Source organism: Temnothorax nylanderi, unplaced genomic scaffold (assembly GCF_030848795.1).
Source record: "Temnothorax nylanderi isolate EJ_2023f unplaced genomic scaffold, tnyl_v1.0 TNYL_tig0826_pilon, whole genome shotgun sequence".
NCBI lineage: Eukaryota > Metazoa > Arthropoda > Insecta > Hymenoptera > Formicidae > Temnothorax > Temnothorax nylanderi.
The window spans coordinates 1-11,523 of NW_027249888.1; the positions used below are offsets into that span (position 1 = coordinate 1).

At 47.6% G+C, this 11,523-nt stretch overlaps 2 protein-coding genes across 2 annotated transcripts; one reads left to right on the forward strand and one right to left on the reverse strand.

The window, feature by feature from the left end:
- The first annotated feature begins 94 nt into the window (after window positions 1-94).
- LOC139785548 (uncharacterized) lies at window positions 95-5,068 on the forward strand. Its single transcript, XM_071724716.1, has one exon. It carries the CDS (start codon window positions 95-97, stop codon window positions 5,066-5,068), a length of 4,974 nt encoding a protein of 1,657 aa, XP_071580817.1.
- Window positions 5,069-6,749: 1,681 nt separating this feature from the next.
- Window positions 6,750-7,372, reverse strand: LOC139785549 (uncharacterized). The gene is made up of 3 exons (XM_071724717.1): window positions 7,352-7,372; window positions 7,058-7,216; window positions 6,750-6,949 (listed from the first exon to the last, which is right to left on the reverse strand). Exons 2-3 carry the CDS (start codon window positions 7,209-7,211, stop codon window positions 6,750-6,752), a joined length of 354 nt encoding a protein of 117 aa, XP_071580818.1. The 5' UTR covers window positions 7,212-7,216; window positions 7,352-7,372.
- Between the last annotated feature and the right edge of the window lie 4,151 nt (window positions 7,373-11,523).

Below are 11,523 nucleotides of genomic sequence, written 5' to 3' on the forward strand. Positions count from 1 at the left end.
CGCCGTCCCCGTCGCCGAACGCTCTGGTCACGACTACTTCCAGAATCTGAGATTCGAGGCCACGCAGGAGACGTACCAAACCGCATCCGATTACATGGCCGAGTGCCTTGAGGAGCTGGAGCCGTACGTACCCCCGAATCAATCGTTCAGTTTCGGACAGCAGTCCCCGGGCTTTTCGTCCGCCCTTTCGCTTTCCCATCTACCGCCGATGCAACTGCCTCCGTTCGACGGCAAGTATGAGGACTGGGAGAGTTTCCGCGACAGGTTCACATCCCTCATTATCAATAATAGGGACTTATCAAATTTTACGCGAATGCATTATTTAATTTCGTGCCTCAAAGACCGCGCTCTTGACTGCGTAAAAGACATAAGAGTCACAGCCGATAACTTCGACATCGCGTGGAATACTCTAAACGCGCGTTTCGAGAACAAACGCCGCTTAATTAACGTGCATATGATCGCGTTGCTGACCTTGCCCGCAGTCACAAAAGAATCCGCGATCGAGTTACAGTCCCTATCTGACCGCATTCACACCGCTGTCGCAGCTCTCGATAAATTGAATCGTACTCCGGACGAGCTCTGGAGCGACATGTTAGTGAGTCTCGGGACGCAGAAGCTCGACGCGGTCACAAAAAAGGCATGGAATCTGAAGTACAGCGAGGACCGGAATCCTCCCTCTTACGAAGTTTTTAAGAAATTTTTGGAAAATCGAGTTCGCGCTTTGGAAGAATGGAAACTCTCCCCCTCACCATCCGATAAAGCGAAATCCGGAGCTCCGCATAAAATCAGTAGCACAAACGTATGCGCGAAAGCCGTACCGCAGTGTTCGCTATGCAAGTCTAAGCACTCGTTTAGCGTCTGTCCGCAATTCACGGGGAAAAGTCCGAGTCAACGACGTGACATCGTGCAACGGGAACGACGTTGCTTTAATTGCCTGAGCCCACATCATGCCGCCAAGGCATGCTCGAGCAAATTTCTCTGCCGTCTTTGTCAGAAACCGCATCATACGTTGCTTCATGTTGACTCCGACTTTTCCCCGAAAACCGAGGAAGTAACCCCGGCGACCGAGATGCCGAAGGCCGTCGACGCAAAAACTAGCGAAGTAAACTCACTGTTCGCGTCTTCAAAGACCACGCGTTCGTATGCTTTGCTCGCAACGGCGTGGATCACCGTAAGCTCGCCGCTCGGTAGGTCTGTTATTGTTCGCGCTCTACTCGATCAAGGTTCCGAGATGAGCTTCATAACAGAAAAACTAGCGCAGTGTCTACGACTGAAACGCGTTCGAATGCCGACCTCGGTTTCGGCTGTTGGCTGTGTACACGCCGGAACATACCAGCACGCGGCTCAAGTAAACATTTCGCCAAGAAACAAGCAGACTCCGGCCTTCTCGACGCACGCGTTAATTCTGAACTCGTTAACGGCATACGCGCCGAAGCGTATGTCGCAGGAGCATACTTTAGCTCACCTAGAAGATCTCCCATGGGCTGATCCCGACCCTATGAGCGCCGATCCCATCAGTATTATAGTCGGCGCCGATCTCTACAGCGTCCTTATAGTCGACGGGCTTCGAAAGGGGGCGGTCGGACAACCGATCGCGCAAAATTCGGTCCTAGGATGGGTGATCTCGGGGCCCATCCCCCCATCAAAGGTGGAGTCGCATACTACTTCGGTCGCAGCACCGCCCGATCAACCGCCTGTCAGGGTGAACGCACACCACTGCCTTTCTTTGTCCCTCGATCAGGAACTTAGAAAATTCTGGGAGGTCGAGGAGATTCCGCATAAAGTGCATCTTAAACCGGAAGACGAGAAATGTGAGGAGCATTTTCGCCGCACCCACTCACGTTGTTCCGACGGCAGATACATGGTCCGCCTCCCGTTTAGGAGCGACCCTCCTATCGATATAGGTCATTCTCGAGGTATCGCCGAGCACCATCTCAAAGGTTTAGTTCGGAGATTAGCTGCTCATCCGGAGCAACAACGGGAATACGTCGAATTCTTACGCGACTACGAAACCCTCGGGCATATGATCGAGGTGCCCGTTTCAAATGAAGCGGACGAGCAACGCGTCTTCATCCCGCATCACGCGGTCATGCGAGAAAGTAGCGCCACGAGTCATCTGCGCGTCGTCTTCAACGCATCCTGCGCCACGTCAAACGGGTCCTCGTTGAACGACCACCTCCTGGTCGGACCTAAACTTCAACCTGACCTACCCGCTATAATATTGCGATGGCGAATATTCAAGTACGTGTACACGGCAGACATGACTAAAATGTATAGGCAAATTCGCGTCGACCCGCGAGATGTAACGTATCAACGCATCCTTTGGCAAGAAAGTCCCACTGACCCGCTTCGCGAATACATCCTTCTCACGGTAACCTATGGTACCGCGGCCGCTCCGTACTTAGCGCTTCGCGTGCTCGATCAGTTAGTGCTCGACGAAGGACAGGCATTTCCCTCAGCCGTTTTCATCCTCGAGAAGGGAAAATACATCGATGAAACTCTCTTCGGCGCGCATCGCCTCGACGACCTCCGTATCTCCCGCGATCAACTCATCGCCCTCCTACGGAAAGGTGGCTTTGAGTTAAGGAAGTGGGCCAGCAATCGTTCGGAGCTTTTGTCGGACATCGATCCCGCGAATCACGGACTCGCGTGTAACAAAATTTTGAAGACGGATGAGAGTTTGAAAGTCCTCGGTATTAGTTGGAACCCTGCGCTAGATATCTTTCAATTTCAAGCAGCTATCGACGCCCTTGTTCCGCAAACAAAGAGATCGATTCTCTCCGCGATCGCGAAACTGTTTGACCCTCTCGGCTGGGTGACTCCCGTCACGATTACCGCGAAAATTTTGATGCAACGATTGTGGCGTCTCAAGCTCGAGTGGGACGAACCGCTCCCTCATAACGTATTGCGCGAGTGGCAACCGATCTATAGTCAATTGTCCGCGCTCAACGAGCTTCACCTGCCCCGTTGGACCGGTCAAGAGTCGGACTCTGATCGTTGCGAACTGCGCGGCTTCGCCGATGCGTCTAACGTCGCGTACGCCGCCTCGGTCTACCTGCGCGTACTGTCCAAATCTGGCCGTATAACTATTTCCTTGCTTATGGGAAAGTCGAAAGTCGCTCCGGTGAAAACGGTAAGTGTTCCCCGGCTGGAGCTATGCGCCGCGTTACTACTTGCGCGTTTAATGACCTTTGTACGAGAATCGATCACGGTCGATTCCTCCGCGTGTCATTGCTGGATCGACGCAAAAATCGTGCTCGCGTGGTTAAGTCAACACCCTTCGAGATGGAAGACTTTTGTCGCGAACCGCGTCGCGGAGATTCAGTCCCGTCTCCCGGATGTGACCTGGCGTCACGTGTCGACCGCGGAAAACCCAGCAGATTGCGCCTCGCGCGGACTATTAGGACACGAGCTCGCGACTCACCCACTATGGTGGCAGGGACCGCCATGGTTGAAGTTCCCCGCGACGCGATGGCCCAAGGGTCTTCCCTCGCCTCTAACGGAAACGTTGATCGAAGAAAAGGTTGTCACCACGCATGCGGCGAGGTTCCCCACGCCGTGGGATCTAGCCTCAAAATTTTCAGATTGGGCCAAATTAATTCGTGTTACCGCGTATCTCATTCGATTCGTCTCCTGTCGCGGGCACTCGAAAAAATTCCCCGCTCTTGATTGTCACGGACGCGCCTTGTCAGCCTCCGAATGCCAACGCGCTCGTACATTCTGGCTCGGAATTATCCAAGCCGAATTATTTCCTCGCGAACTGCACGAGCTCACTCAACACCAACCCGTCAATTCAAGAAGTCATATTCTAGCTCTCAATCCCTTTGTAGATAGCGAAGGACTGATAAGAGTCGGAGGCCGCCTGAGAGACGCTCCACTCTCGTATCACGCGAAGCATCCGATCGTGCTTGCTTCCCACCCGTTAGTCACGTTAATAATTCGGCAGGCTCATCTGCGCGCCCTTCACGCAGGCCCGCAATTAACTCTCGCAACGTTGCGCCGTGACTTTTGGATTTTAAATGCTCGCAGTTCAGTTAGATCTGTTATCCATAACTGCGTGAATTGTACGCGCGAAAGAGCGGTCGTCCCGCAGCAGCTCATGGGAGATCTCCCGTCCTTGCGCGTGTCACCGCCCTCCCGCAGTTTTCTCCACTGCGGGGTCGATTACGCAGGGCCGGTGCAGGTTCGAGCCTCCGGGGGGCGCGGCATTGTCTCACGAAAAGCATATATCGCGCTCTTCGTCTGCCTCGCGACGCGCGCGGTACACCTGGAATTAGTTGGAAATTATTCCACACCCGCATTTTTGGACGCCTACTCTCGCTTTTGCTCGCGTCGAGGATTGCCGGAGTCAATGCATTCCGATAACGGAACTACCTTTGTCGGAGCCGACAAGGAATTAGCCCAGGCGTACCGAGCGGCAGTGAACGATCCCAATTTCTTAAACGCCACCGCTTCTGATAACGTGCAATGGCATTTCCTTCCCCCGTCCGCGCCGCATTTCGGCGGCCTGTGGGAAGCGGGCGTACGCAGCGTAAAATATCATCTGCGCCGAGTTTTGAAGAACCACACGTTAACGTTCGAAGAGCTCACGACTCTACTCTGCCGAATAGAAGCGTGCTTAAACTCACGCCCCCTCGCCCCGTTAAATGATACGTTGGACGATTACGAAGTACTCACCCCCGGTCATTTCCTAATCGGGTCCGCGCTCACAGTCAATCCGGAACCCTCTTTATTAAACGTAAACGAGAACCGCTTATCCCGCTGGCAAAGCGTTCGCCACATAACCGAACGTTTTTGGCGGCTGTGGCAGACGGAATATGTTAGCACCTTGCAGCAACGCGTCAAATGGCGAAGATTGAAAGCACCGGTAAAGGTCGGGCAACTCGTATTGTTACGCAATGCTACGTTGCCCCCCTGTAAGTGGGAGCTCGGTCGCGTAACTCATTGCCACGCTGGCGCAGACGGACTAATTCGTGTGGTGACCGTGAGAACACCGACGTCCGAATATAAACGTCCGATTGTAAAATTATGCCTGCTCCCGATCGACTGTGAAGCGCGCGCGGATTGACCTCTTCGGCAGAAGTGTCGTCAGTAAATATTCCACGGCGGGCGGCACGATCTATCTCTCCGCGTCTCAAAAAAAAAAAAAACTCATGTAAATAGCGTTGTATTACTTTCATAAAATTTGTGTGACGCCGTACCACGCTCAACTAGTTATAAGACATTTTCTATCTTTCCGTATCGACCTACCGCCCTCCTCGGGCACACCGTGGATATTTCGAAATTTATTTCGAGGCGGGCGGTATGTTGAGGATAGACATCGAAATTCCGTTCGCGAGAGAGGAATTGTTGGGTGCCGTATCTCTCTCAACGGCCCTGATCGCAGAGGCTGAGCTCTCGATCTGAGACAACGGCCCTGCCACGAAGCGTCGCCCAATAACTCTTCGCTCCCGTTCAATTTATGCGAACTCATGCGAGTCATGCGCACGCGTTCATGTAATCCGCAACGCGGTTCGATCACGGATCGATACGATTCGTCCCCCTCTGTAACGCACACGGCGTCCCCGCCAAGCAATCCTGTACTGACAATGATTGTCTCCGCGAAAAGACAGAATTGTCACAGAACTCGAGCCGAAAGGTCGACAAACCGTTCGCCGCGACCAGCATCCTCGATCGATCGCCGCGCGAAACGGAGGTCATACGCTCCACCAGCCGTCTTCAACGGGGAAGTGGACGACCTCAGTGAGCGAGAACGTGATTCTCCTCACCGACCTGTCGAATCAAGCGCTCGTCTCCGAACGGGGCCACGCGCCGCGAGACGCCGCGAGTTCGTGCACGGGACTCTCTCAGCCTTCCGCGCAGTGAGATCACGCCTCTCACAGTGTCTATCTGTATCTCTGCTGTAATTAAATATTATACCAACAACGAAACGACTGCAATAAATTCGCCAACACTCCTCGCCGATCTGTGAAGCACGCTTCGCGCCCTTGTCAGGGCGAACTCCGGCAAACCTTCGTGTCCCGAGGCTTCCTCGGCCGAACCCGAAACACAAGGTAAGTATGCAAGGTAAGTATGCAAGGTAAGTATGCAAGGTAAGTATGCAAGGTAAGTATGCAAGGTAAGTATGCAAGGTAAGTATGCAAGGTAAGTATGCAAGATATGTGATATTTTTCAAGAATCAGGATACCTATTCTTTAAATCGTTCGTTATGAAACGAATTCGTTTATGAACGGAAAGGTGGGGATTTCCCAGTTGAGCACTAATGGGAACCCAGTTGGCGCACCTTTTTGTTCATAAACGAATTTGTTTCATAACGAACGATTTCAAGAAATATCCAGGCCCCAGAAACGCGCTACATTTTCAAATCATAAATAATTTGTTCACACTAGACTTTCATAAATATTCTAATATACAGTTGCATGTAACTGTTATCATTCACCTTCTATTAGAAGGAAACAATAATAGTGCTTGTTATCGGATGGGTTAATTTTGGGATTGGAATCAATATCGTACACATACATCGCAGTAAATACACAAAATTATCAGTCTTTATTTAAGCGATGGAGATATTGATACGATATTCACCACGATGTACGTATATAATATTGATTCCAATTCCAAACATACCCATCTGGTAATGAGTACTGTTATTTACTTTAAATAGAAGTGAATGATAGCAGTACTTGTAATTCAATGTTACAATATTTACAAAAATTTGTAAATACATATTTATAAAAAGAAAGAAAAACTCACAGTACTTTAATTCTCTTGCTTGTGATGGTCATATCACTGTTGGACATTTTTCTTTTTCTCGTTTTTTCCAATGTTAACATGTTTGTAGGAATGGAACCTACTTTTAACCGCCGCAGTTGTTTTGGTGGTGGTTTTGTTGAGTGTGTCCATTTTGTTATAAAACAATCGTCATCAAAATGAAGACTGCATATCCTTGCTACAATAATACAAATGAAATAAAAGATATATAATACTGACATAATTTATAATACTATAGGTCATTTTGCTATATTTTACTATATAAAAAATATATATATTAACTTACCAGAATCAATTTTTATACTCTCTTCGCTCCTTTGATAAGCATTTACCCACGCCTGACGAATGTTTTCTTCGTTTGGGAATCTATAAAAGATTATTCGTTTCTTCTCTGCATAATATGTCCGACTTTTGCAATTTATTATGCAGCATGAAGGCATTGTGTCTGCAAACAAAAACAAATATGTAGTACACTCATAAAAAGCTGATACACTATTTACAATTGCTTAATTTTTATCATTTTTACAAGCTACAGGTATTTTTGTGGTTTATTCATTTAATTCAGTAATATTCAACTTACCTTACACTGGTCTTGCTCCTGATTTAAATAGTAGCGGTTTCGTGTTTGACAGTGTGGCGGTCGGATTATCGTGCGATTATATATATTCACGAAGGTCCCAGGCGAGAAGAGAACGACGTCAGGATCACGCGCGATATAACAGCTACAACCACGTGAACCACGGTAACACATTCGGTAACGTCGTCGACAACGAGCGTACTAAGGCTCTAAGCGTACCTGGTACACGCGCGGCAACGGCAATCATGGGTTCCACTAACCTAACTTGTAGCGGTGGCTATATTGGTTTTTCTAATTTGGGGCTAATTTCTGATTGGTTCAAGAGCGGCCATTACTTTGAACGACTGCGCATCCACGGGAATGTTACGCCTAGTATTCTTCCATCATGGGACTATGTATGTTTGGATTAAAAAAAAACAATGTATAAAATAAATAAACATTAATTTGGTAACATAATTATTAGTGTAAAATATCCAGAATTATTTCAAAGAAATAGTTATTTAAAATTTACGGTTTCGTAAGATTATGATTACGGTACAATGAATGGTTATTAATTAACTATAAGTTTATATCGTAAATTATTTCTACGGTAGGGGATGAGGTTTGGGGGGAGAATTCCTCGAGTGTTTCGATACTCGAGTCGGAGAAGGAGGGAGAGGGTGATCGGTCACGGTAGAGGGTGGTCGAGATAGAGAGAGCGGGGGAAGCAATTCTGTCGAGAGGAACCGGGGAGAAATTGAGGGGTGATCTCTCCCGGAACTCCGCAAGTTCCTCGGAAGGAACTGGAGAGTAGGAAGGTTCCAGAAAGGGGGATGATTCTGGGGTATCGGGGAACATCCGATACGCAAGGGAACAACAGACAGGTGAGGGAGATGGCGAAGGGGGAGAATCGGGGATAGGGTGGTCGATATGCGGAGACCGTTCGCGTCTTAAAAATGAAGCGAGGAGCTGTCGCTCCACTATATGGGCGCGCCTGTTCCGTTTTATCCGATCCCGGATAATTACCCCCAAGGACTTGCGGCGGTGTATTTGCGAGTACACTAAAATTAGTTTATGATTTTGAATCCGAAATGAGGGGAGGTTTTAAAGACAGATTTATACTTATATATATATATATATATATATATATATATATATTTATTCTCGTATATGGTATATACATATATATTTATGTAGAGATTGTATATAGATAACCGAGCGGGTATCTCGGACTTACTATTGGTTGCGATCGTGGAATGTCTGAGGTGACTGCGGCGGATTCTTCCGGACGTAGGTTTGACCCGGTTCGGGACTGCGACGTGATCTTGACGCGCACAGAATCGACTCGCGATAGTTAGGCCGCGACGCAACAGAAATTTGGTTTATACTTAAGCAAAGAGTACGGCTGGCTGATGATTGATAAGTACGGTTTCAAAAGTTTCGAACTGGATTAGAAGTGCCCCCAAGTGCGCAAAGTCGCGGTTTTTATACAAAGTTAAGGAGGCGGGATTACTTTTTAATCTAATTTGATTGGTGGGGTTCTCTTTTGATTGTGACGTAGGTTTCAATTTTCCGCCTATCCTCTGGCGAGTTTCTCCAAAAATCATCTTTTCCTATGAGTAATTTTTAATCGGCGGCTATTCGTTGACGAGTACGTTATCCCCTTGCCCTTTAATTTTTCCTTCCAGAAACTTAGTTTTATCAATCACCGCGAGCCGCGGGTCCTAGATAATGAGCGATGACGGTTGGAGTGCATCCGCTTCGTCAATTGATAATCGCTATCGTATGACTTCCGTCTATTTCGTGTGATCAGATGAGTGATTCCACGAAAGAAAGAAATCGTGGAGTCAACAGGACGTAACACGGCGTTATTTGTTTTTTGTGAGTTGATCTACGTTACGTTACGCTACATTACTATACGAGAGTCTTGTGCGGAGGCTCTTAATTACTCGGCAAAGTTGTTCCAATATATATTTTAAGAATATTTTATAATAATATATTTCAAATAAATAAATAATTAATTAATAATATAATATATCAGGGTATATTAATTAATAATATAATATCAGGGAAAGTTACGTTTGAAAAGTAATTCCCCTTTTCTTCTGTTTCAGGTTCCCCTCCGGAGGATGGATCGCTGCTGGACCGCCGCTGTGGACCATCTTGGGACTGCCGCTGTGCACCGCTGGACTGCCTCGGGACCTTCGCTGGACCGCCACTGGATCACCGTTGGAACGCCGAAAGGTAAGTAGGGACAGGAAAGTCGTGAGAGTATGGATCGACTCGTTGAATTTAGGTAAAATGTAATTTATTCTACCTAATTCTGTGATTACAAAGAATTTCTCCCGCACTCGGATTGTCGCACGATGTGTGTTTCGATGCGAATATCGTAAGTATACGAATGGTAAGTATTCGGTTGATGGATAATACGTTCGCAAAATATCTAAGTATTGTCGCGTTGTTATAACGTATTCGCGGTTAACGCGCCGCTCGCGGGTACGCCCCCGGTTGTATCGAGAATCTCTTGTCGACCGTTCGCTACGAGATCTCCCGGGCAACTTCTCGATGCCTCGGCCCGGCTGCGCCTCCCGGCCTCGGTGCTGAGTTCCCCTTCTCGTTCACGTCCACGTGCCCCGCGCGTGTGTCCGCCGTACCAGGCTGTACCGCCGCTCGTGATCACGCGCGCGCCGTATGACTCGCTCATTGTTCGCTCAGAGCAACACGCTACCGAGCAACATCATATTTCCGCATTCTTGCCTGTTTTCGCGACAGGCTGCCGAATAATACATTATCCTCGCATTACTTCACGTTTTCGCGATCTTATTCGAAAACATGTTTGTGCCGGCTACGAAATAATATTCGCGATATTACAATATTCTTATCGTCGAACATTATCTGTAAATCGCCAATGTTAATATCAATTCACATATTACAATCCTCCCTTCGCCACTTGGAGGTGATCTCCGTAGTGTTTCGTCTCGCTGACAACCTTGCAAAGATTTCGCGTAATTCTGGCACACCATATATGCCTGTATCGACCTCTATATGATCGCAAGACGAAACATCACGTTAACATACCGCTGCTTATTCCTAATTTATAGACCGCTTTATTGGCGACGTCGTCTGCCCACCTGGATCGCTCGCGACTCTCCACGACTTCCGGTTCCGGTTTTCGCGATCCGGGCATCGGATCGCGACGAGAGTTAATGGCGAGCTCCTCTAGGCTCTATTTAACGTAATTCTACCGCGACTTCCCGAAGATGACCCTCGGTTCTCGTTTTCGGGACCCGGTGGACGGATTACGTCAGGACCTACATGGGGATGTTCCCTGGGCTCGACACGTTCCATTAATGTCAAAGTTTCTCGAGAATATCTCGCGGTTCTCATTATTGCGATCCAAGGGATGGATCTCGTCATACGTCATAGCGCACGCCTCCTGGGGTTCGAGTGATCACGTTTGTAATTTAATCCCCCAAGAGAAAGTCAATTGTTGCCGATTTTACGAACAAAGAAGTTTTCCGGGACTTTGCGTTTCGCGACCACCCTACATATTGATGCACGGGGTGTACTATCATTCGCGTAATATCTTTTCCCGCCGAATTTACGTCAAACTCGAACGCCCTTATTATTCTAGGGGATGGAATAAAGGAAGCATCTTTTTGTTGGTTTTATCAACGCAATGTGTCTATATTTTCGTTTTCACATTTGAACGAAGGAAAAGGATCAGGTAAATGATTCACAACATATTTATGTCGTCGCGTGAAGTTTTTTATTAAAACTTTTAAACTGCGACCGCTGTCGCCCGCCCCTCGCAAATACCAACATTGCCGTTAAACCGTATCATGAGAGGTTAGTTAACTAATCGCAAATTATATCCTGGAGTAATGATCAAGACATATGTCAGGAATATTTTAATCACAACGCAGTGTACATATACTAAATCTCGGAATATTACGCTTGACACAGAGAAAAGTAATTCCGCAATTTGCCTTTATGGCATACAAGTTCGGGGAGAAAAATTAACCTAATGAAAGAAATTTTAATTTTAACAGAACCTTAGGAAAAGGAAAAATTTAAAGCTTCGCACACAAAACTGTCGGCTCTCGCGCCTTTGAACAAAAAACAGAAAATGAAAAATATAAACCAAAATTACAAAAAGAAAAAACACTCAAATCTAATCCGCATATTTATTGAAC

Bases quoted from the DNA above. Each gene is read 5' to 3' on its own strand.
- LOC139785548 (XM_071724716.1), top strand. From the start codon at position 95: ATGGCCGAGTGCCTTGAGGAGCTGGAGCCGTACGTACCCCCGAATCAA.
- LOC139785549 (XM_071724717.1), bottom strand. From the start codon at position 7,211: ATGCCTTCATGCTGCATAATAAATTGCAAAAGTCGGACATATTATGCA. The intron at 6,950-7,057 runs GTAAGTTAATAT...GTATTATTGTAG, and splicing joins GAGTATAAAAATTGATTCTG to CAAGGATATGCAGTCTTCAT.